General features: G+C 44.2%; 1 protein-coding gene across 3 annotated transcripts in view; it reads right to left on the bottom strand.

The window, feature by feature from the left end:
• RGS22 (regulator of G protein signaling 22) overlaps nt 1–26263 on the bottom strand; it is a 154638-nt gene that overhangs the window by 69227 nt on the left and 59148 nt on the right. For all 3 annotated transcript variants that reach the window (XM_075316243.1, XM_075316244.1, XM_075316245.1), the window contains exons 11-13: nt 17892–18040; nt 13138–13237; nt 4162–4284 (exon numbers count right to left, since the gene is read on the bottom strand). In XM_075316243.1, coding sequence (XP_075172358.1) covers nt 4162–4284; nt 13138–13237; nt 17892–18040 — 372 coding nt within the window. The remainder of the gene's footprint in view (nt 1–4161; nt 4285–13137; nt 13238–17891; nt 18041–26263) is intronic.

The following is a 26263-nucleotide window of genomic DNA, read 5'->3' as shown; positions in this document are numbered from 1 at the left end:
CTTCTTGCCACAGCTCGCATTGATGTGCCATCTTGTATGAGCTGCACTACCTGTGCCACTTGTGTGGGTTGTAGAGTCCGTCTCATGCTACCCACGACTGTGAGAGCACAACCAACATTCAAAAGTGACCAAAACATCAGCTAGAAAGCATTGGTACTGAAATGTGGTCTGTGGTCCCTACCTGCAGAAACACTCCTTTATTGAGTGTGTCTTGATAATTGCCAATAATTTCCATCTGATGTCTATTCCATTTACACAACAGCATGTGACATTGATTGTCAATCAGTGTTGCTTCCTAAGTGAACAGTTTAATTTCACAGAAGTTTGATTAACTTGGAGTTATATTCAGTTGTTAAGTGTTCCCTTTCATTTTTTGAGCAGTATATATTTATATATTTACAGTGTGTGTATATAAGATAAAATTTACACTATTTCTTTTTAACAAAAAAAAACAAGCTAGAGAAAATAGTTAAGGCCGCTTTACACGCAACGACATCGCTAACGAGTTGTTGTTGGGGTCACGGAATTCGTGACGCACATCTGGCCTTGTTAGCGACGTTGTTGTGTGTGAAACGCACGAACGACCGTTAACGATCAAAATTACTTACCTTATCGTTGATCATTGACACGTCGTTCAAATCCCAAATATTGTTGCTGTAGCAGGATGCAGGTTGTTCGTTGTTCCTGCGGCAGCACACATCGCTACGTGTGACACCACAGGAACGAGGAACAACCTCGTACCTGCGGCCGCCCGCAATGAGAAAGGAAGGAGGTGGGCGGGATGTTCGTCCCGTTCATCTCCGCCCCTACGCTTCTATTGGGCGACCGCTTAGTGACGTCGCTGTGACGCCGAACGAACCTCCCCCTTAGAAAGGAGGCGGTTCGCCGGCCACAGCGACGTCGCTAGGCAGGTAAGTATGCGTGACGGGTGTTAGCGATGTTGTGCGCAACGGGCAGCGATTTGCCCGTGACGCACAACCGACGGGGGAAGGGTACGCTCGCTAGCGATATCGATAGCGATATCGCAGCGTGTAAAGTGCCCTTTAGCCACAGCTCTACCAATAAAATCTGTGGAGGACACAAGGGAACTAAAGGATCTGTGTTTGAAATTCAAAAAGTTGAATCCTTCTTTTTCCAAAATAATCTATTATGGAAGAGTCGGGAGGCTCTACTCTAAATAGTGCGGCTGGCTAGATGGTCAAATCAAACTTGGGGGCTCTGGCTCACTTGCTTTATGTTTTTAAATATGAAAATAATGGGACCATGTTGAATTGGATGGTGAACCCTCTTTTTTTTTTTTTTTTTTTTTTTTACTTTTTTTTTAACTGTTTAATGGGTACGAGATGCTTGGATTTATTTTTTTCCATACAAGAAATAAAACTGGCGAAACGCACTCAAGGATCAAAAACATATAAACATTGGATCCAGAGCACTGATGAAAAACCATCCTTTATTCCATTTATTCCATTATATACGAGGAAAAAAAAAATGAGATCTAAGTCAAAAGGCAGCAAAAAAGCCATTGGGAAAAAAAATGTTTCAAAAACGTTTTTTTTTTTTTTTTTTCCAAACAATTTTTATTGGTTTTACAAGTTCTTTTCAATACCGTAGCAAAAGTAATATGTTTTACAAAAAACAAGAATTCAGCTGTCAATATGTACCATTGAAAGGGGTAAAATCCCCTCTCTATCTCAAATCACAATTCAGATTACATTGACAGATAATAAATCAGAATTAGAAAATCCGAACGTAACATACATGAAACAAACCCTTGAGCCCCTGTGCCATTCTTTAATATTTCTAATGTCAATGCCGTGCCTTGATGATGCCATACCATCTCGCCTTTGTCCCTCACCTGGGTCCCCGCTAGGTAATCCTCAGCTTTCCCAAGCTATCCTGGATTTCATTTAGAAGGTACCACTCCGTATGCCTGAAAGGTGTCACTAAATGGTTTATTTCTTCCTGTTTGAAATAGACTTCTATAAAAGCTTTCCACCTCCCAAAAAACTTGGTTGTCATATTATCCTTGTCCCTTTCTGCTTCTAATTTCTCCAGCCTCAAAAGATTATGTAGTTCACCAATGACTTCCCCAGTGGATGGTGCCTCCTCCTGTATCCAGTGCCTTAGAATGCATCTTTTAGCTATCATGGCTATGTCATGTATGATTGCAAATGTCTTTTTGTCCTGCGTGTTCAATCCCCCTCTGACTCCACCCTCTAAAAAATGGAAGATCCACACCATTAACTCTGGTTTGCAGGAAATTTTCCATGTTGTCTGAACTAAAGCTATGACTTGATTCCAGAACCTCTTTATTGATCTGCATTCCCACAAACCATGCAGCATGTCTGTTTTTTCTTTGTGGCACTTAGGACACCGTGCCACTCTGCCCGGAATGTTGAAGCCCAAAACAGCCCTGTGTAATATCCTAAATTGGGTGTCTCTCCAGCTCTCGTTAGTGACTTGTTTCCTCATCTGAACCCATCCTTTCAGTATGACCTCCACTACTTCTTGTCCTTTCAGTTGTTTTTCCCATGCTAGAAGTGTACGACTATCTTCCCTAGATATTAGCACACCTCTAAATATTCGGTATATTCGAGAAACGTTTACATTTGTTACACTACATCCCATAAGCTCGTTAATCATGCTCTTGTTCAGTTCCCTTCCAATCTCACCAAGCTCTCTCATTATTCCATGCTTCAATTGTTCGTACTGAATGATGTGGAAGCCATTGAGGTTGTATTTATCAAGCACTTCCCGACCTGTCATCCACCTTCTCTCTTCCACATTCATGACATCTATCATTCTCCTAATGCCCTTCTCTTTCCATTTGAGGAATAACTTATTCTCTCTCCCCTGGGGAAAGTTTGGTGATGCCCAAGGATTTAGGTATTTTGATACCTTCCATGAAAGTCCCAATTTCCGTCTAACCAATCTCCAGGCCAGCATAGTGTCTCGGAGTATAACGGAGTTTCTTATATGACCTTCAACCTTGGGCAGTGGGGAGTGTAGAATGGACGTCAGGTCCCATGGTTCTGCATACTTGAGTTCCGTTCCATAATCTGAGTGCCTGCTCGTTCCTCTCAGCCAGTCAATCACGTGTCTCATGATGCACACAATGTTATACCCTCTGACATCCGGGAAATTTATCCCTCCCTCCTCCACTGACTTCATCAGCGTGCGCAGTTTTATTCTGGGTTTCTTTCCCCTCCAAACAAAATCTGCATACGCTGAATTGAGTCTGTTAACATCCTTTAGTGTTATCAATAGAGAGATCGTTTGGAAGGGGTACAGCAGCCTAGGAAAGCTCATCATTTTTATGAGGTGACATCTTGCCAATAATGGCAGGGGTAGCCCCTTCCAGCCCCTCAACTGATTAATGATTTTTCTGATCAGTGGGCCATAGTGAACCCTCTTTTTAAAAATAACATTTAGAAGCTGGTCAGTAGGGGCATTTTTTCTAGGCTCCACAAATTTGTTTCATTTTTCATAATGTTAGACAAAGCCTTAACCCATAGCACCTAATGTGAGGTGTAAGTATTTCAATATTCGTAGAAGTCATTGCCTTGCCAGTCACACAGGCGGCAAAGTACTTGCCCTTCCAGATGTGCCAAGAGTGGCCATTAAACAACATGGAAGACGATCGGAGGTCATTAAATTGACTGTTTTGACCAGAATTGCACAAAACGATTGTTAATGAGATTGTTCTGTGCACAAAGAAGATTATGCATATCTCCTGCTTACACCGCACAATATAGTGACAAGAATGATTATAAGAATCCCATGAATTAGAACTTGGCTCATACAATAGTTGATAGCGGGCCTGTTTAGATGGCCTCATAGATAGGAATGAACCTTTCTACAGATACTCATTCGCCCCATTATTGGCGCTAATTGGGCCATAAGACTATGGCTAAAGGATGATATTAGAGATAAAGAAAGAAGGTCACAGTGGATAAATAATAAGTAGCACAGCTTAGAACACAACATTCAGACCAATAAAGAGTATTTAGTCATTTTCATGATTTATCATACTCTTGGGCATGTGTCCATGAACTGGACACCGTGTTCTCGGCCGGGATACTCATGTACTGGTACAACCCGCTACGCATTTTCTTAACGCCTAATTACAGTTGGTTCATTAGAAGCTCCTCTATAGCATACCTTGTTCCCAGACTGCTCACAGAACGTTGTAAAGAAATAACCAGCTCGAGAGTCCAGAAATATGGCTTGTAACATTTCTTCCATTTTGGAACTCTTCAGTACACTGTACCTTGTATCCGCACTCTGTAAACAAGCAAAACACCATGATTTATCTGTGAAATAGACTGGTCCTTTAATCTCCTTATTTAAATAATTTTCCAAATAATACGGAATTTTCCATATCACAATATACAGTTTATACAAGATGTATTCATTCATGCACATCCTTACCCTCCTCTCCATAGACCTCTATAGGCAGCAGGAATAATTTGATCACTTGCTAAATATTGTATATCGCATTGTTTGGGGTTCCAAAATGTACATAGAGAAGCAGACCATCATCTATAACGAGTCAAGTAAGGGTGGGATAGGCATCCCAGATATTGCTCTTGTGGACCAATATATTTTCTGCCAATTACAGGGAAGAGTGTCCATCCACTCATTTATGCACACTTGCAACCAGTCCAAAATCCAGTACTGCCCAACATGCTAATTTAATTGAAGACCTAGTTTTGCACGTCTTTTGAGTTTGATGCTTTGCATGAAGCCTGTTGGACACCCAAGAATGAAAAGTCAAAGGCTATGTACTCAGAGGACACTATCGTACTACTCGGTACTTTAAGGAATATTTCCTGGGATTAATCCTGTTGGCGCCTTCCAGGAGGCCTGATACATTATGACTGAAATGTTTTAAAGATGCTGTTTGGCTTACCAGTTGGCTTCTATCGTGGAGGGAGAACGTCCTTCAAGGACTGCCGCAGATTGACACACAGCCTGCTTAAAGGGAGTCTATCACCAGGTTTTTGCTCCCCCATCTGAGAACAGCATAATGTAGAGACAGAGACCCTGATTCCAGCGATGTGTCACTTACTGAGCTGTTTGCTGTCATTTTGATAAAATCAATGTTTTCTCTGCTGTAGATCTAGCAGTTATACAAAGCTCATGAATATGCTGGACTACCTGCAGCACGCCAAGTAGTCCTCTAATAATAATCTACTGCTGATTAAACCGTGATTTTATCAAAACTACACTAAGCAGTCCAGTATGTAACATCACTGGAATCAGGATCTCTGCCCCTACATCATGCTGCTCTCAGATTAGGTGGCAAAAAGCTGGTGACAGAGTACTATTTCATCTTGTACAGTCCAGCTGTCGAAGATGTGAATTAAACATGAGTATGGCAATAGCTTTTTCAGAGAAAATACAGGAACGTTTAGCTGAATCGAGCGCTTCTGTGTATGGAGGAATCGTAAGAGATAGCTGGCGGCCGAACAATTCTATATACATGAAAAGCTATTGAATATAACCCAAAACCGCTTCTTAAGGTACCGTCACACTAAGCGACGCTCCAGCGATCCCACCAGCAACCTGACCTGGCAGGGATCGCTGGAGCGTCGCTACACAGGTTGCTGGTGAGCTGTCAAACAGGCAGATCTCACCAGCAACCAGTGACCAGCCCCCAGCCAGCAGCGACGTGTGGAAGCGATGCTGCGCTTGGTAACTAAGGTAAATATCGGGTAACCAACCCGATATTTATCTTGGTTACCAGCGGACACCGCTTAGCGCTGGCTCCCTGCACTCCTAGCCAGAGTACACATCGGGTTAATTACTCGATGTGTAGTCTGGCTATGTGTGCAGGGAGCAGGGAGCCGGCACTGACAGCGTGAGAGAGGCGGACGCTGGTAACGAAGGTAAATATCGGGTAACCAAGGAAAGGGCTTCTTGGTTACCCGATATTTACCTTTTTTACCAGCGTCCGCAGAAGCCGGCTCCCTGCTCACTGCACATTCAGTTCTTGCTCTGTCACTGTCACACACAGCGATGTGTGCTTCACAGCGGGAGAGCAACAACTAAAAAATGGTCCAGGACATTCAGAAACAACCAGCGACCTCACAGCAGGGGCCAGGTTGTTGCTGGATGTCACACACAGCAACATTACTAGCAACATCGCTGTTGCGTCACAAAAGTCGTGCTTCAGCAGCGATGTTGCTAGCGATGTTGCTTAGTGTGACGTGGCCTTTAGGCTTTTACGTATTATCAAGTGTAGTAGCTGTTCTCATCAGTGGCAAAGGCCATGGTGATTAATATACAATGGATGCACTAGATACACACTGGATGGAAGCTTCTGGTTCTTCGCTGGTTGGCTCAGATAGCTATCTGTAGATGACCCAAAAGTCCAGGACTAAAGCAATGGGTCAGGTGGTTTTCATGCCCAAGATGCAGACGTGGCCAAGAAGTGGTGACCCTGAGTTGCTGCAGCTCACTGGATGTGGGAACTCAACTGAGTTTAGAACTTTTGTACACAGTTCACTTTTACTTAATTTCAGGATATTCACCTCTATCTCAGACCGCTTAGCTTGGCAAAGTGAAGATTTTTTTTATAATTCAGATCAAATGTATGGATCGTATTCACAGTACATATGGTGATACGGTGACCTTATGGTATGTCTCTCTTGAGGCCTAGGGGGTATGTTTGACTATTATGTTTTTCATGCCATGAAATCCCATGTCACCTATGGCAGATGAGCAGACATCAACTTTGTCTTTTGATTGACACAGGCAGGGAGGAGGCGTCAGCAGCCCAGGTGAAAGCTGAGAAGAAAGTGGGTTCTGCCTAAACTTGGGCGAGGGGAGGCCACTTATGCCTAAAATGAATACTATGAATGAGCATTCCTAGAAATACTTGTTTCATGATAATTATGCAGAATAAACAAGCTACCAATTACCTCGTTTGTTGGAGAAATTATCTTTTGGTCTACCCAAAAGATCATTATTCTTGACAGTCCATCATACTGCTGAAGAAAATGGCAAGATAATGCGCACTGAATGATCTATTACAGATTGGTCAGTGCACATCTGAATGCTCTGTAGGAAGATCAATCTTGTGCAGCCTAGATAAGTCCACCAGGGTCTTCTCTGCCATTATATTGATATCAAGCTATTGGGTTGCTGGTTTTCCTCTTTATCTTGTTCCTTCTATTCTTCCGACCATGATGTCTTTCTCCAGTAATTGCTCTCCTCGTATGATGTGTCTTAAGTAGGCAAGCGTGGAGTGGTGAGGAGACCTTAAGCCACAATGATCCTCTGGGAAATATTTCCCAGAGCAACATTGCGGCTTAGTCTCCTCACTACTGGCATGCTGAACTGGTGTGTCAGTCTCCGCAAGGAGAATAGCTTTCCCCGTAGACCCTCTCATACAGCCAGATCAGACCTCATACTTTGCACTGAGTAGGGTCAACTATCTCAAAACTCTGTCTGCAAATTGAGGTTCTGATATGGCATAAATCCTAAGACATATGGCAAGGCTCGTTAAAGGGTCACTTTTGACTTTTAGGATTGCTACTTCCAATAGGTGACCCTAGAGTTTGTCTACTTCCTCACTGAAGAGACAATTTGCATAAAGTAGGAAAGTCATAGCTTGGTGATAATTGCTTCAAGTGACATGTCTGGCTTGATTTGTTCCAAAATTGATTAAAAAGCTTATAGCTTGCGATCACCCTGCTGTCACCTCATCACCACTGGAGCTGCTGCATCCCCCAACCTACGTCACCTTCTCCATTATCCTGTAAACTGTAAGCCCACCAGGCTCCTCTCCGTTCTGTACCAGTCTGTCATTGTTATTTTGTTCATTGTAATTTATATTTGTATTATGTATTTATATTTGTATTTTATATGTGAACCCTTTTCACATGTATGACACCATGGAATCAATGTGTCACGACAGGGGAGACAGACTATACCTGCCGCATGGGACAACACACAAGAAGGGGGAAGGAATGCCTTATAGCTAGCGTAATGGGGAAAGTGGTGACCCCTGAAAACAACCTGCAACTCACCCTCACTGCCCTCACCAACCCTAAAAAGGTTCCAAACCTGTCATCAAGCAGGAATACCTGGGGCCCTCTCTTACCCTGTCAAATGGGTAAGTAAGTTAGGATGGAGGGTATGAGCTTTTTGTCAACAACACTATCACTAAAGTAAGACCCAAGGGTAAAACAATACAGGGGAAACACAACAACAATCACCAGAGCCCTGGTAGATAGCAAAAGGCAAAACATTTATCTATGCTGCAGCAACCACCGATGTCTGGAGCAAAAGAGGACAACCTTTCCAGAGCTCAGCAAAGAACATTATATAAACTGCACACAATCCACACCAGGGTGAGGTTAATAAAGGAAGTAAGAGGCTGGCAACTGAGAGGAAAACTGACAGTTTCCCAGGGTCATAGAGTCCGCGGCTGCCAAAACAGGAACTATCAGATAACAACACGTGCTGCCAATCTCTGGGATTTTCTAGAACTCACTGCCACTGGATTGTCAGCCTCCGTGACACAATGGTGCTCTAAAAATAAATAATAATAACAACAACAAGAATATGACATTTAATAGTTTCATGGTTTTTAAATTATGTTTTTTTGTGGCATGCTACACTTATGGAAACTTTGGTAAAGAAATTGACAGTATTGAGCCTTCAAAAAAGGGATATAAGTCAAACCACCAGGTTTTTTTTTCCATAAAACAGAGATTTGTCCATAGACAGCTGTTTTTAGGTTCTTGTCTGGTTAGTCTCTCAAATCTCCAGGTACTTTTCAGGCATTAACTCCACCAAAAAGGAACATTTACCTCTAACCCTTGATTTTCACAAGTTGTTCTCAAGCAGTAGGGTTATAAAAAACACTGTGATGTGCTACCTCCGCTCTTTAGAATCTTTTCTTTTTTTTTCCAGGGTGTACTCTAATTTTCAACAAAATGAAGTCACTCAGAAGACATTAACACAGTTAAGAGCAAACCTGCAAACAATCTTAACCTCCCTGACGTACATGCACTTCTGGGTGAAAATACTTAACACAAAAAATTTGTAATGTAAATTAATTTTTTCTTTCCTGGAAGACCTAAATCCAGATTAAGAAACTGATGGAATCAAATTTTACTCGGGGGATGGATTATTTGTACTGGCAAAGAGTTTATTTGTAGTACATTCAACTAATCCTATGAGGTCATGAGTTTAACACTAATGTTTGTATTGAAAAGAGTCTCAGCACAGTTGTCAGGGGGACACATCCATGGCACGAGACCAGAGTAGCAGCATATGCTAGGAACGTATGGAACCGCACCAAGGGTCTTGAGCGGATAGTTGACCTGGGCTGGAACTCCCACCCTGGCAGTATTTTTACAATGTCAAGAAGAAAGACATCACTTCCCTAGATCCCCATAATCCATCTTTAAGCATTTGGGATTTATAACAAGCTGTATAAGCCTCCAACTATTTACACACAAATCCTCTTACAATTACTAATTGCTGATGGAACGAAAAGTCTCATATTCCAAGAATGCTCAATCAATACCAAAAGTTTAGAAGAGTTGGTTTACGCTCGCCTTTAGATCTTCCCTTTTTACACTATTTTAAGGCTGCATTTCACGGATGGCCTGGGAGTAAAGTTAGATAGTAATTACATATTCTTGAAAGAGCTTAAAAAAAACAAGAAAAAACCCAAATCTGTGAGATGCCAACGTCACCCCACAATAACTTTTAATGGGATCTGTTTGGTTTCGGTCATGGCTTTCGTCATTCTTCTGGTAAATATGATGGAAAATGTGACAAAGGCTCTAAATGGAGACTCCAGTCCTGATGTGAACACAATGTTTTCCTAGTGTGTTGAGGAGTAAACCAATTAAACCTTCCCACAAAATCATGTAATTGTACATCAAGATTCCAAGTGATTTCTCACAATCCGACGTACAGTTGAGTCAGACGGACGGCACAAGTTCAAGAGTGATATCCGCAGCAGGAGTCGGCTGTTCTGCACAGTTGACTCCCTACTGCATGTGTTGGGACTGGACCTAGCTCCGATCCCAGCACTTTACCTCTCAGATGCTGCAGACTGTATTGTCAGCAGATCGACAACCTTGTAGCGCAGTTATGGGATGCTGCTGGTTGCTAAGACAACAAACAGGCCTAACATTGGCCTCGGTGTCTGCCATAAGCTTTAGACTGAAATGGGGGCGGTGGGACCTGTTAGGGGCTACCCATCAGTCAAACACTTAACAGTCAAAGGTTAGATAATACACTGTACAAGATATACTGAGCACAAAAGTAACAATGTTTTTGAACCTTTGACTTTCAGGCTCCATATCTCACCATCCACTACAGCGTGTGAGTGTGAGACTGCCTTCATTTTAAACACAATCATCTTGGCTATCGTATAGATAAATTTGACTTGCAGCTATTTAGCATACGATTATTTATACAGATTTTTGTCATGTCACTGCATTGTTACTGTTTTGCTCCTGGTGGTAGAAAAATCTGCTCAGCTGTCACACGGAGTTTTATACAAAACTTGCCGACTGTCATGTTGGCATCAAACTCTGTTCACACTGCAGATTCTGATACTCTGTCCGATGGTTTCTCTGGTGTTTATGATCAACTCAGGCAGACCTGAATGTCAACCTACTGTCTGCTCATTCATAGACAGGCTAGCAATAATTAACCTCTGCTAGCCTGCTCATTAGGCTTCTTTGATCACATCTTGTAAGGAAGCCAATCACTTCTACTCCTCTCATTTTTAGGCTGGAGGAGATCTTCTACCTACGCCAACTATAGTTTATTCTGTGTTGGTCTGTGAGTTGTGATGTCCCAGAGTTGCTTTGTGCTTGTGGAGTAACCCATTATCTTGTCTTATACCTTTGTGTGTGCATGCTATGTGAGTTTGGTTTCCCCGTTTGTCTATTTCTGTGAGTTTAATCACACTCCTGTACCGGATGGGGTAGGGTGTATAAGATCAGGGCTGGTCAAGAGCAGGGCCACGACAGAGAGTCAGACATCCCCACCATTAGGAGTATCTCTGAGAAAAGGTATAGCACGGGGCTTTATAGTCGGAGGGTAAGCCTAGGGGCCCCAGTTTCCTGCTATCTCCATAGTCCCTTGTGACACCAGCATGCACACATGTTGCAGTGAATAATGTCAATCAATGTGCAGAGAGAGTGAATACAGTGGTGACTGTAACAGATCCCTGCACCACCAGATAACTGAAAGGGTGTAGCTGCAGGGAGAATAAACCTTCATCTTCGCCCTGTAGCTGAGCTTCCAGTAAACCAGCCAGCCAGAATTTAAACACTATTTATGTGCAAATTGATCCTATATTTGCTGGTAAAAAAAACTTTTTGAAGGTAAAGGGGGCTTTACACGCTACGACATCGCTAATGCGAACTTGTTGGGGTCACGGAATTGGTGACGCACATCCGGCCGCATTAGCGATGCCGTTGCGTGTGACACCAATGAGCGATTTTGCATCGTTGCAAAAACGTGCAAAATCGCTCATCGATGACATGGGGGTCCATTCTCAAAAATCGTTACTGCAGCAGTAACGAGGTTGTTCCTCGTTCCTGCGGCAGCACACATCGCTCCGTGTGACACCGCAGGAACGAGGAAGATCTCCTTACCTGCCTCCCAGCCACTATGCGGGAGGAAGGAGGTGGGCGGGATGTTACGTCCCGATCAGCTCCGCCCCTCCGCTGCTATTAGGCGGCCACTCAGTGACGTCGCTGTGACGCCGCACGGACTGCCCCCTTAGAAAGGAGGCAGTTCGCCGGTCACAACGACGTCGCTAGGAAGGTAAGTATGTGTGACGGGTCTAGGCGATGTTGTGCGTCACGGGCAGCGATTTGCCCGCGTCGCGCAACAGATGGGGAGGGTACCCACACTAGCGATATCAGGACCGATATCGCAGTGTGTAAAGTCCGCTTTACGGTTCAGTACATCTTTTTTCTTAAAAAAAAACTTAATGTAGATGGATTTATTTAGAAAAATTCATATACATATGAAGGTACTGATCAACATTGTTTTATTGTCATGAAAAAAATAGCACTATATTGGGGATTTTTCACATAAAATCTAAGGGGTACTTTGCATGCTGCGACATCGCTACTGCGATATCGTGGGGGTCAAATCAAAAGTGACGCTTATCCGGCGCCGATAACGACGTCGCAACGTGTAAAGCCTAGATGGGCCGATAAACGATCGCAAAAGCGTCGAAAATCGGTGATCTGTGTAGCGTCGGTCATTTCCATAATGTCGTACCAATAGGAGATACGATGTTGTTCCTCGTTCCGGCGGCAGCACACATCGCTGTGTGTGAAGCCACAGGAGCGAGGAACTTCTCCTTACCTGCCTCCACCGGCTATGCGGAAGGAAGAAGATGGGCAGGATGTTTACGTCAGCTCATCTCCGCCCCTCCGCTTCTATTGAACGCCTGCCGTGTGACGTCGCTGTGATGCCGCAGGACCCGCCCCCTTAGGAAGGAGGCGGGTTGCCGGCCAGTGCGACGTCGCAGGGAAGGTAAGTGCGTGTGAAGCTGCCGTAGTGATAATGTTCGCTACGGCAGCTATCACAAGATATCGCATGTGCGACAGGGGCGGGTACTATTGCGCTCGGCATCGCTAGCTGATGCTAGCGATGTCGCAGCGTGCAAAGTACCCCTAAAGGAAATGATTGTGTCCAATATGCTGTGTAAAATATGCGAGTTTTTGCTGTACTTTTTTTCATTAATTTGAATGGATGAAAAATGCTGCAACAACGCTGAAAGAATCGACACGCTGCAGATAAAAAAAATTGCTTTGATGGTAAAATCTGCAAGGAAAAAATAAAAAAATAAGCAGCCTGTGAATGAGATTTCAGCAAAATGCTGTACATTTACTGTGCAAAATCCACAAAAAAAAAACGCAACATGTGGACACGGCATTGTAAGGTAAATTCTACCAAACTGATAATTATTTTCCCTCCATGCATATAAACTTCCATGTACTACAAGCATGTAAACCATACAGTATACCAAACACCCAATGAGAAATATTACTTATCGTGTGTCTTGTGTTACCAAACATTTGTGTTAAAAAGACAAAAAAAGTCAAAAAACATACATGTTCTTAAGTTTGTACTTACTGATTCAGCATCTTCTATTATATCAGTACGATGAGACATTGGTCTGTCTTTTTCCTTGATGTCATTTGTTAGTACATTTTCTGGTCTGGAGCTCATGGGCCTAATTTGTGTCATAATAAAAAATATATGAGTATCCGCATGAGATAATCTTTCACATACTTCACAGAAGTCAATGTTTTTAGTCTTAGGCTGAAATTCATTATTCAATTTTTGCGAGAAAATAATATCTAAAAAAGCTGCAAATATTGTGAGTGGAGTGCAATGGAGGCTTCTGTGTGAAAGATGTAGGATGCGTCATCCACACAGAGCAGGGAAGGAGGACGATGACCGCAAGAATACAGGAAGCGCTGGACCAAGAGCAGCGATGCCCATCGGACCGGACTGCCCCCTAGGTGAGTATTATAAAGGTGTTTTCTATGTTCTACAGAGTGGCCTGGGCTCTTATATATAGTATTCTAGAATGCTGTATATAAGGGGTCACTGGTGGTGGCTGCAGCTTATAGGTGACAGGTTCCCTTTGATTTGCAGGTCGTCGATCCTGGTGTCAGGTTATTACTCGGAAGTTGCTGGACAGGAGCCCAGTGAGCCATCTCCTACTTGCCTGAATCCTTAGCTTCTCTTTTAATTTGCTGGCCTGGCATGATGTCATCATTGCGTAGCTATGTGTTAATGGGGCGGTCAGATGCCATGGTAGTCGCAGCAGAGACAGCGCTGTTCCGCCGCAGCGCGGCCCTGTGATTTTCTCCTGCACCACGATCGCCTCTTTAGTGCAAGGGGGTTTATGCTGGGACATGAAGTGCAAAGCACTCACTTTTAGGCCGTAGGCCAGGACTGAGTCATTCTTCTGGACCACTTTCAGATTGCTAGCTGCAGCAGGTCCCTGTACCTTCAAACACCACACACAGACACAGTTCTCTTTAACCGACAACGTTTCTAAACTAAACAGGTCATCACAAAGTCTCTCATCACACCTGCGGTGGGCATATTTCTTCTCGGTTACAGGGGTCACAAAAATACTTTTTAATAACACTTCAGCCATACGTTCCGGTTCCCCAACAGGGTTGACAATAGCAACCGGAGTTACACTTAATTGATGTGCTCCTCAGAGCATCTGGGGCATCACAACTCTGGACCAGACCTCAATCAAAGGACAATAAAACTTTCACACTGCTTACCTATGAACTGCTGCAATATTTACTGCCACAACTGATTGTCCCCTTGCCATACTGATAGTTCTGCTTCACATAAATTGTCTTATTTACTGCTGCATTCTATGTCCTGTTGTGTATAAATATGTGACTCTTCAGATTTTGTATTATACTGAGCCTGATGAAGAGACCTGAGTAGTCTCAAAAGCTTGCTATTATTACCATCTTTTCAGTTAGCCATTAAAAGGTATCAACCACTGAGGACTCTCAGTTCTTTTAAATAATGTTTTTATCTCTATTGGCTAACACAGTAAAAAGATATATTTTACCTGTATCATATCTGACTTTTCACTTCCCAACTCAATGACACACAGTGAGATAGTCTGAAATATCTGCATGATACAATGACTACCCGGAAGTAGTGGGCCCCTTGGGTTGCAACACATTGGAATTTGGGCTAAATTGAGGTGTGAAGATTAAGGGACAACTTGAAATTCACCCATTAATCTATGTGGAGGAATCTGGATTTTGCCGTAGGGTATACCTTAGACACAAGCTCAGATTAGTCTTTGTAAGCTAACACATGATAGAAGGTAAGATCCAAGATGTAATCAATCAAAAATTAGTAAAGTTGAGCTCAGGGCACACAGAGTTCAGCAAATATAGTGGACTAGCCGGTCAGGGCAGGCGGTGGACAAAAATCAATATCAGGAGAAAAGTCAGGCTTTTAAAGAAAGACAATTCAGAGGAACATTTTTGCACAGATAGAACCATATAGCAATAGGATAGGGTCCTACATGTATCTTGGGTCAGCGGAGCCCTAGTTAGGAAAGGTAGACTTTGGCAGTACCATAGGTTCTTGCAAAAAAATAGTAGTGTTGATGGCCATATGACAGCACTAGGAGGCCAGGAGATTAGGAAGCTGAAGCCGGACGAGAGATGGGGCCACTGGCAGATGCACTGGTAAGAGAATGTGACATAGGTGTTATCCCAAAATAGTATTTATCTACTCTGATAGGTCAACTTTTTTAAATCAGTTTAATGTTGTATACAGTTAGGTCCAGAAATATTTGGACAGTGACACAATTTTCGCGAGTTGGGCTCTGCATGCCACCACATTGGATTTTAAATGAAACCTCTACAACATAATTCAAGTGCAGATTGTAACGTTTAATTTGAAGGTTTGAACAAAAATATCTGATAGAAATTGTAGGAATTGTACACAATTCTTTACAAACACTCCACATTTTAGGAGGTCAAAAGTAATTGGACAAATAAACCAAACCCAAACAAAATATTTTTATTTTCAATATTTTGTTGCGAATCCTTTGGAGGCAATCACTGCCTTAAGTCTGGAACCCATGGACATCACCAAACGCTGGGTTTCCTCCTTCTTAATGCTTTGCAAGGCCTTTACAGCCGCAGCCTTCAGGTCTTGCTTGTTTGTGAGTCTTTCCGTCTTAAGTCTGGATTTGAGCAAGTGAAATGCATGCTCAATTGGGTTAAGATCTGGTGATTGACTTGGCCATTGCAGAATGTTCCACTTTTTAGCACTCATGAACTCCTGGGTAGCTTTGGCTGTATGCTTGGGGTCATTGTCCATCTGTACTATGAAGCGCCGTCCGATCAACTTTGCGGCATTTGGCTGAATCTGGGCTGAAAGTATATCCCGGTACACTTCAGAATTCATCCGGCTACTCTTGTCTGCTGTTATGTCATCAATAAACACAAGTGACCCAGTGCCATTGAAAGCCATGCATGCCCATGCCATCACGTTGCCTCCACCATGTTTTACAGAGGATGTGGTGTGCCTTGGATCATGTGCCGTTCCCTTTCTTCTCCAAACTTTTCTTCCCATCATTCTGGTACAGGTTGATCTTTGTCTCATCTGTCCATAGAATACTTTTCCAGAACTGAGCTGGCTTCATGAGGTGTTTTTCAGCAAATTTAACTCTGGCCTGTCTATTTTTGGAATTGATGAATGGTTTGCATCTAGATGTGAACCCTTTGTATTTACTTTCATGGAGTCTTCTCTTTACTGTTGACTTAGAGACAGATACACCTACTTCACTGAGAGTGTTCTGGACTTCAGTTGATGTTGTGAACGGGTTCTTCTTCACCAAAGAAAGTATGCGGCGATCATCCACCACTGTTGTCATCCGTGGACGCCCAGGCCTTTTTGAGTTCCCAAGCTCACCAGTCAATTCCTTTTTTCTCAGAATGTACCCGACTGTTGATTTTGCTACTCCAAGCATGTCTGCTATCTCTCTGATGGATTTTTTCTTTTTTGTCAGCCTCAGGATGTTCTGCTTCACCTCAATTGAGAATTCCTTAGACCGCATGTTGTCTGGTCACAGCAACAGCTTCCAACTGCAAAACCACACACCTGTAATCAACCCCAGACCTTTTAACTACTTCATTGATTACAGGTTAACGAGGGAGACGCCTTCAGAGTTAATTGCAGCCCTTAGAGTCCCTTGTCCAATTACTTTTGGTCCCTTGAAAAAGAGGAGGCATTACAGAGCTATGATTCCTAAACCCTTTCTCCGATTTGGATGTGAAAACTCTCATATTGCAGCTGGGAGTGTGCACTTTCAGCCCATATTATATATATAAATTGTATTTCTGAACATGTTTTTGTAAACAGCTAAAATAACAAAACTTGTGTCACTGTCCAAATATTTCTGGCCCTGATTGTATAAAAGTAGTCCAGAACCTTGCTCATGTCCACTCTGCAATACAATTACTTATTTTATGTAGATCCCAGTTATATGGGTAATTCTGGATGGTGGGGAATAATTTCAAGGAGGTACCACGGTGTAGATACATTATGGACCTTGAATATGAACATTGCTTTTTGGAAAAAATTATTGGATTCATCAATGTCATTCATTATACCTGGACACTCAGAGAACAGATAATCTAAGAAAAAGACTGATGGCACTTCTTAACATTCTAGTGTGAATAGGTGCATATTGAGCATGAGGTATATTAACAAAAAAAGAGACAGTTGCACTCTGTAGTGGAACAATGAATATAGGAATATAGACATGCATTACTGCTATGAAAAGCATGAAAAAAATGAGATACTTAGCACACAAAAGTGGTCAATTCTATGTGAGCCCAACAGCGAACACCAAAGCAACCTCATATTGTTGGGTCCCTATCAAACTAATGCCTCACTTTGGGTTAAAAAAATCTTCAATTTATGGGTGGATAGGAACCTGATAATAAAGAATTAAATGTACCTAAGTCTAAAGACCAGGGGTGCTCAAACAGAAGTCATGACACTATAATCTAAGAAAAAGACTGATGGCACTTCCTGACGTCTAATGTGAACAGGTGCAGACTGAGCATGAAACATACTACTTGTATTTCATAGCAGTATTGCATGTCTATATTCCTATCTTCATTGTTACACATATCTTAGCACTACAGAGTGCAGCTGTCTCTATTTTCTTAATATAACTCAGAGAACAGAGACATAGATTTCAGTAGTCAGAGGAGTGTTGATGTATTGCTATGCTTCCAAGGATGAAGCTACCATTAGACATCATTGTTCATGCCAGAGCGAGGCACCTCATCATTTGAGCGTCAGTAAATTACCTGTGGTTATTAGCCTGCGTGGCACTGCCAGGAAAGCTCCTCACTTGTCTTTTTTGTGGCAATAATTTTGCAGATATCAGTCGGGCAGACATTCTGGGTGAAACGGCACTTTTCATCACTTTAGGATACGCTTGATTCTTTTCGATTGCCTGTAAAAATATACTATTAGCATATTACGAAGCAATATAGAATATATTACTAGGAAAGATATTGTTTCCAACTATTTGTACAGCATAGTGCCTATATAGATAGATATTTTGGTAATAGAGTGAATGCTTTCATAGCTTTGACAGCTGTCATAAACTTATTCAGCTTCACTCCTGTTCCAGGCGTCTCCATCCACTGCCACGTCAGACTCTACAACGTAACTGGCAGAAAAACGCATGACAAGGTTATGTGAATAAATATATAAAAATATATAGACTGGAGTGGCGATGTCCACAATTGGTGCAGGTGCAGAGCCAGGTAAATTTATAAAATTGTCAAAGCTAAGGAAGCCGCCTCTGTTGACTACGCAACTGCAGTAACTGTACCACTCATAAAAGGATTAATTTTGTTATTGTTATGGGTTATGAGAATAAAAATCCAAATTAAATGTCACTGCACAACTGTAAAATCAATATGTATTACTTTAGTCTTGCATCAACAAAGAGACGCTAACGAACAGGTAAAGATATCTGCCCCATAATTAGACAGGTCTCCTCCATTCGACACCATGTTTATCAGTGTGGGACAATAAAAATATAATTTTAATACCATCTCATGTTCAAAACAATCCACGGATATATCTGTAATTAGGAAACACAACTGTTTCTCTGGTTTCCAGTGTTGAGATTAAGGGGGGCTTTACATGTTGCGACATCGCTTCCGAAATATTGTCGGGGTCACCTCGTTAGTGACGCACATCCGGCGCCGGTAGCGACATCGCAACATGTAAATCCTAGGTGCGACAATAAACGATCGCAAAAGCATCGAAAATCGTTGATCTGTGTCACGTCGTTCATTTCCATAATGTTGGGTCGACCGCAGGTACGATGTTGATTGTCGTTCCTGCAGCTCCACACATCGCTGTGTGTAAACCCGCAGGAGCGACAAACATCTCATTACCTGCATCCCGACGGCAATGCGGAAGGGAGAAGGTGGGCGGGATGTTATGTCCCGCTCATCTCCGCCCCTCTGCTTCTATTGGCCAGCCGATTAGTGACGTTGCGGTGACGTCGCTGTGACACTGATCGCACCTCCCCCTTGAAGGAGGGATATTTCGGCGGTCACAGCAACGTCGCCGAGCAGGTATGTACGTGTGACGCTGCCGTAGCGATAATGTTCCCTACGGCAGCGATCACCACATATCGCATGTGCGACGGGGGCGGGTGCTATCGCGCTCGGCATCGCTAGCCGATGCTAGCAATGTCGCAACATGTAAAGTACCCCTAACAGTCTTGGTAAGCCCTAAAAATGTAATATTGACTCAAATTATGGATGTGTCATATTATTATTATTTATTATTATAGTGCCATTTATTCCATGGTGCTTTACATGTGAAAAGCGTATACATAAAAAACAAGTACAATAATCATAAACAAAACAAGGCTCAGACTGGTACAAGAGGAGAGAGGTCCCTGCCCGCGAGGGCTCACAGTCTACAAGGGATGGGTGAGGGTACAGTAGGTGAGGGTAGACATGGTCGTGCGTCGCTAAATCAGACTGAGCGTTACGGCCGGTTGTAGGCTTGTCGGAAGAGGTGGGTCTTCAGGTTCCATTTGAAGCTTGCTAAGATAGGCGAGAGTCTGATATGTTGTGGCAGAGCATTCCAGAGTATGGGGGAGGCACGGGAGAAATCTTGGATGCAATGGTGGGAAGAGGAGATGAGAGGGGAGTAGAGAAGGAGATCTTGTGAGGATCGAAGGTTACGTGTGGGTAAGTAGCGGGAAACTAGGTCACAGGTGTAAGGAGAAGACAGGATGTGGATGGATTTGTAGGTCATGGTTAAAGTTTTGAACTAGAGTCGTTGGGCTATGGGAAGCCAGTGAAGGGATTGGCAGAAAGGAGAGGTAGGGGAGTAGCGGGGGGACAGGTGGATTAGTTGGGCAGCAGAGTTTAGAATAGATTGTAGGGGTGCGAGATTGTTAGAAGGGAGGCCACAGAGAAGTAGGTTGCAATAGTCCAGGCGGGAGTCAATACACCAGTCATACTGATGTATGGTGTGTCTAATGACGCGCCCACGGGGTCAGGGTTTACTCGTCGAGGGCCGTGGTGCTTCTACTGGGACGCCGCGGTGGCCTTGCCCGGTTCCTTGACCCCAGGTGTCAATAAAATGGCTGGGGATGGGGACGATGGGGGTAGTTGTTGGTGACGCCACCTGTGGTGCGTGGCCAATATCAGCCGCCGCTGCGGGACTTCTCTGCTGGGGCGGATGACAACGCAGCTAGGATGGTTCAGCTTTCCACAGGCAGAACTGTATGGGCCCAGGGAGGATGGTTGTGGTAGTAGTCGCTTTATGGCACAGGGGCGCGATGGTGAGCGCGATGGCAGTGATGATACGACACAGAAGGTGCAGTTCAAGGTCATTACTCACTGGTCACACACTGTCGTTGGAGTACCAGGCTACGCTGTGATGGGCTTCAGCCGATCCCGGATACTTTGGAGGTTGAGGCTGGTGTTTCCTTCTGTGCGTCTCCTTACGATGGTTTCCCTCCACCCCAGCTCCTGGGCCGTGAAATGGGTCACGGGTGCCTTCTGTACTCCCTGCGAACCCTGAGATCCCCCTTCTTTTCCTAAAGACCTGGGTCGAGCTCCCAGCTCCAGACCACGGGCCCCAAACTATTTGTTGTCTGCTGCTCCTCCAAAGTGTGACCATACACGGACACTGTCCGGTGCAGACTGCCTATTATGTGTCGGATGGCTCCTAACGACCCCTTGTGGAAGCCCCGCCTCCCGGGTCCCTGAACTAGTGGGCATGAGGTCCCATACCTCGTGATGGCCACCCTAGCACCTACCCTAGCCCAGTCCCAGTGACAGAACTCCCGTGTTATGTGTTGGTGAGCGTGGTTGTCGTTGTTACCAGTGACGACCTCCTCCGTATCCAAGATGAATACAGTACCTTAAGTGAGGTGCAGTACCCTGTGGCGCCTGAAGCCTCAGGGGCACCACACTAGGATGATAAAAATATGTTTGGAAACATGTCGGTTAGATAATTGTACTACTAGGGTCCTATGGGAAAATATTGTATAAATTAGAATTATATCCTGCAACCTCTTTTCCTTGAATATAATGAGCCATCCTCCTCTCGCCTGACAAGGAGGAGGATTGAGGAGTCGAGTTTGAATAGGTTCATGAAGCTACAGGAAAGGTGTGACGGGGGTGTACAACAGAGCAAAGGATGGACGAGGCCGAGGGACGATCCAACAGGTTTATTAACAGGAATACAAGAACAGCACACGATAAGTCCACGTAAAACAGATTCGGGGGCCCTTCCCGACAATCCTCGGACCGGATAACAAAGCAATCGTCCTTACAGTAGTCCAAAGAGTTCCACACAATCCCACGGGCCGCCACACAGGCCTAGCTCCGTCCGTGTCCACAGCCACCCAGGCTGGGGCTCCTGCTCTCTTCAAGTTTCAGCTCACTCTGAAGTTACAAAAAGGGAAATGCATTGTCTGTGCTCCTTGACCAGCCCACCATGTTTGTTCAGGGGGTAGGGGTCACACATCCTATCATCAATGGTTTGGTCCATCACAGGGCTCTGATATGTCTTGCCAGCCACAGTAGATGAAGGGATCCCCTGCTGTGCAGAACAATGACTATTCCTTCACTGGCCAATGCAATTACAGATTAGATACACAACTCTGGAAAGAAGAGGACAGGCTATTTACATAATCACATTAGATGCCAAGACTACAATTGTATGAGAGAGACACATTGAGATCAGTAGCTCCCCCAAGGAAATACATGAATTACAACTAATACAACCAGGGAAATATGCATATCATGACATAGTATCACAGCATATACAGTGAGAGGGTAAATTACATCTTCACAATCCCTCCCCCTCCCAACTTGTGTACGTACTAGGGACCTCTACAGGTCACTGGTTAAGTACACACAGGCAGAGCGTTACTTACATGTGGCTTCATGCAGCCACGAATTGGCATCGTAGCTCTCCCACATCATTGCCCAGGAGAACAGCTGCAGGCAGACCACCCATCACCCCAACCACACATCGCCTGACCCCAAAACCAAAGTTCAGATCCACAGTGGCTGTGGGAATAGTCCTCCATTGTCCACCAGCCAGTTCAATAACAATCCCAGGTCCTCTATGGATTGCCTCAGGCCGAACCACTCGGGGATCAGCCAGTGTGAGGAAAGCACCCGAGTCACAAAATCCAACAAGTCTCTGTCCATCCAGCACAACCTCCTGCAAGTGCTTACCTCGATGAGCAGAAGTCGTCATAACTGCGGGTCGCACCCCGTAAACTCCTGGTGGTGCAACATGGGGGGCTGAGTCACTAGGCCAGTCCTCACATAACGGTGCCACATCTTCCTCCATGGCACTGGGCTGTAAATAATTAACAATCCGATTGGGTGCAGGATCAGTCCTCATTTGAACAGCTGGGCAGGAGACTTGCCGATGCCCTGGCTGTCCACATTGATAGCATCTGAGCTGGGTCTCCCTCCATCCAAGGCGTCCTCTTGGGTAAGGGGTAGGGGAACTTGGAGGCCGGCTCCCACCTGAAGGTGCTGTAGGGGTTTGAGGATGATTCCTCCATGGGCTGGCTGGGCATGAGGCCTGCAAATGCCCGGGATGCCTACAAACATAACACCTGCGCTCTGTTACTTCCTCTCCCCGGCGTATTCCAGAAAGTGCAGTAGAAGCAACTGGAGGCACATTAACATGTGGTGGCTTAGAGGAACGGGGAACAATGGGGACAGAATAACTGGGGACATCCGGTGTTGTGGAGCTGTTAGGCGTCTCTCCATCCTCCAACAGAACCCTCCACTGAGGCTTGATGGTGAGCACCTCATCAGCTAGAGCAGCAGCTTGTTCCACAGTTGATGGCTTTCTCTCACGCACCCATTCCCGGATCTCAGCGGGGCACTGGGCAAAGAATTGTTCTTTAAGGATGACCTGCAGGAAGGTCTCCCAAGATAAGGCCTCCTCTGCCTCCAGCCAGCGATTACATATTTGTTTGAGTCTATGAGCATATATCTTAAAAGACACTTCCCCATCACAGGCTAAAGCACGGAACTGAGTCCTGTAAGTGTCTGGCGTTACAGCATAATGTTCTAGAATAGTCTGTTTAATATCCGCATACTCACAGTTCCACCGAGGGTCCATAGCTCTATAGGCTTCAGCAGCTCCCCCCTCTAGGAGCCCAACCAGATGTCGGACGCGCTCCCTTTCTGGGACTTCCATTAATCGACACTGATGCTCAAAGTCCTGGAAGAAGCCCTCAATGTCACCAGCAGCCTCATTAAACTGCTTGAAGTCTTTGCGGGACACTCTGGGAAGTTCCCTCATGTTGGGTGCTGGGGTTACAGTCTGTCTGGAACCTCTCGCGGCTTCCACAGCGAGCTGCTTATCCAGCAATGCCATCTCCTCCATCCTGCGCTCCTTCTCTTTAGCTCCACGCATGGCCTCCCTCTTATCTTCTATGGTGGCCTCATCTCCAAGCAGTGCCATCTCCTCCTTGTACCACACAACCCATTGACTTTTTTGGGTATTTACCTCCGGCTGCCGTCTTTCTTCCGTTTGCTGTGAGGATCCTTCCTCCACGTCATTTTGCGAGCAAACTCCTTCCAACACCTCAATCAGCTGCTCCTTGGAGAGTCCTTTGAAACGAACTCCTACTTCACGGGCCTTTGATTGTAGGCTCCCCAAAGTCCAGGTCTTGTACTCTGCAGTGCTGGTTCCTGATGTTGAGCCATTGTCCTCCATTCCTTCTGCTCTGATCCCAGCGCTGCCAACCAGTTTGTGACGGGGGTGTACAACAGAGCAAAGGATGGACGAGGCCGAGGGACGATCCAACAGGTTTATTAACAGGAATACAAGAACAGCACACGATAAGTCCACGTAAAACAGATTCGGGGGCCCTTCCCGACAATCCTCGGACCGGATAACAAAGCAATCGTCCTTACAGTAGTCCAAAGAGTTCCACACAATCCCACGGGCCGCCACACAGGCCTAGCTCCGTCCGTGTCCACAGCCACCCAGGCTGGGGCTCCTGCTCTCTTCAAGTTTCAGCTCACTCTGAAGTTACAAAAAGGGAAATGCATTGTCTGTGCTCCTTGACCAGCCCACCATGTTTGTTCAGGGGGTAGGGGTCACACATCCTATCATCAATGGTTTGGTCCATCACAGGGCTCTGATATGTCTGCCAGCCACAGTAGATGAAGGGATCCCCTGCTGTGCAGAACAATGACTATTCCTTCACTGGCCAATGCAATTACAGATTAGATACACAACTCTGGAAAGAAGATGACAGGCTATTTACATAATCACATTAGATGCCAAGACTACAATTGTATGAGAGAGACACATTGAGATCAGTAGCTCCCCCAAGGAAATACATGAATTACAACTAATACAACCAGGGAAATATGCATATCATGACATAGTATCACAGCATATACAGTGAGAGGGTAAATTACATCTTCACAAAAGGTCAAACCCAGGAAATTAAACCAAGATTGTAAACCTGTCTAGATCTTAGCTGCTCTTCTCCACAGGATCTCTGACCAATATGATTAGTAAGAGGGTTCTTTATTTTATCCTTTTTGCTTTTTAGAATTTTTTTAGCGACTGTGCATGTCATTCCCTGTCATTTCCTGAATTGTAAAGCGCTGCGGAATATGTTGGCGCTATAGAAATAAAGATTAATTATTATTCTTTATATCATCATTTTAATATTCTAGTAAGCACTGTACATATGTTAAATTAAATCTTAAAATTAATAACTCTGTTCCTTGCTGCTCTAAATGCACCCACAACCTTCAAGAGGGAAAGTATAGCCGAACTGTCTTACCCTGTGTATGACAGAGTAGTAGAAGCTAACCCATCTGATGCTAGAAAACATAGTGTGCTTGTATGTATTAGTGGTGTTTTACCCAGTGTAGTGGTCTTGTTGGCCTTACAAACACGGTGAGTGGTGGCAGCAAAAAGTGTAATGTCGATGTGTGAACTGGACTTGGGGTGCACTTAGCCCATTTTAAGCCTATTGAGATTGGGGCATGGATGAGTGAGTGGGAAAAGCGGAGTAAGGCTGGGTTCACACAAGTACCGTATATTTTACTGTTTGTCTATGGACCATAATACCTGGACTTCCAACGGGTCGTCTGAGCTTACAGAATCATAGACACATACAGTCATGGCCGAAAGTGTTGGCACTCTTGAAATTGCTCCAGAAAATGAAGTATTTCTTCCAGAAATCTATGCAATGACAATTTTGTTTTATACAGGTGTTTATTTCCTTTGTGAGTATTTAAACAGCACAACAAAAAAAAAAAACAGAGAGAGTTACCAGCGACGACCTCCTCCATATCCAAGATGAATACAGTACCGTAAGTGAGGTGCAGTACCCTGTGGCGCCTGAAGCCTCAGGGGCGCCACACTAGGATGATAAAAATATGTTTGGAAACATGTCGGTTAGATAATTGTACTACTAGGGTCCTATTGCCTATTGAGATTGGGGCGTGGATGAGTGAGTGGGAAAAGCGGAGTAAGGCTGGGTTCACACAAGTACCGTATATTTTACTGTTTGTCTATGGACCATAATACCTGGACTGCCAACGGGTAGTCTGAGCTTACAGAATCATAGACACATACAGTCATGGCTGAAAGTGTTGGCACTCTTGAAATTGCTCCAGAAAATGAAGTATTTCTTCCAGAAATCTATGCAATGACAATTTTGTTTTATACATGTGTTTATTTCCTTTGTGAGTATTGAAACAGCACAAAAAAAACCAGAGAGAAAAAGTCAAATTGGACATAATTTCAAACAAAACCTCAAAAATGTTCTGGACAAAATTGTTGGCGCCCTCAACTTAATATTTGGTTGTACAGCCTTTGAAATAAATAACTGCAGTCAATCGCTTCCTAAAACCATCAACAAGCTTCTTACACCTCCCACCTGGAATTTTGGACCACTCTTCTTTTGCAATCTTTTCCAGGTCTCTCATATTTGATGACACCTTCTTCCAACAGCATTTTAAGATTTCTCAACAGGTGTTCAATGGGATTTAGATCCGGACTCATTGCTGCCAATTCAGAACTCTCCATTTCTGGGTGTTTCTTGAAGTATGTTTGGGGTATTTGACTTGCTGGAAGCAATCCCAGCTTTCTGACACTGGGCACTACATTGCGACCCAAAATCATT

Source organism: Anomaloglossus baeobatrachus, chromosome 6 (assembly GCF_048569485.1).
Source record: "Anomaloglossus baeobatrachus isolate aAnoBae1 chromosome 6, aAnoBae1.hap1, whole genome shotgun sequence".
Lineage (NCBI taxonomy): Eukaryota > Metazoa > Chordata > Amphibia > Anura > Aromobatidae > Anomaloglossus > Anomaloglossus baeobatrachus.
Note: the sequence above shows the minus strand (reverse complement) of the source record. Positions and strands in the feature narration are given on the sequence as shown.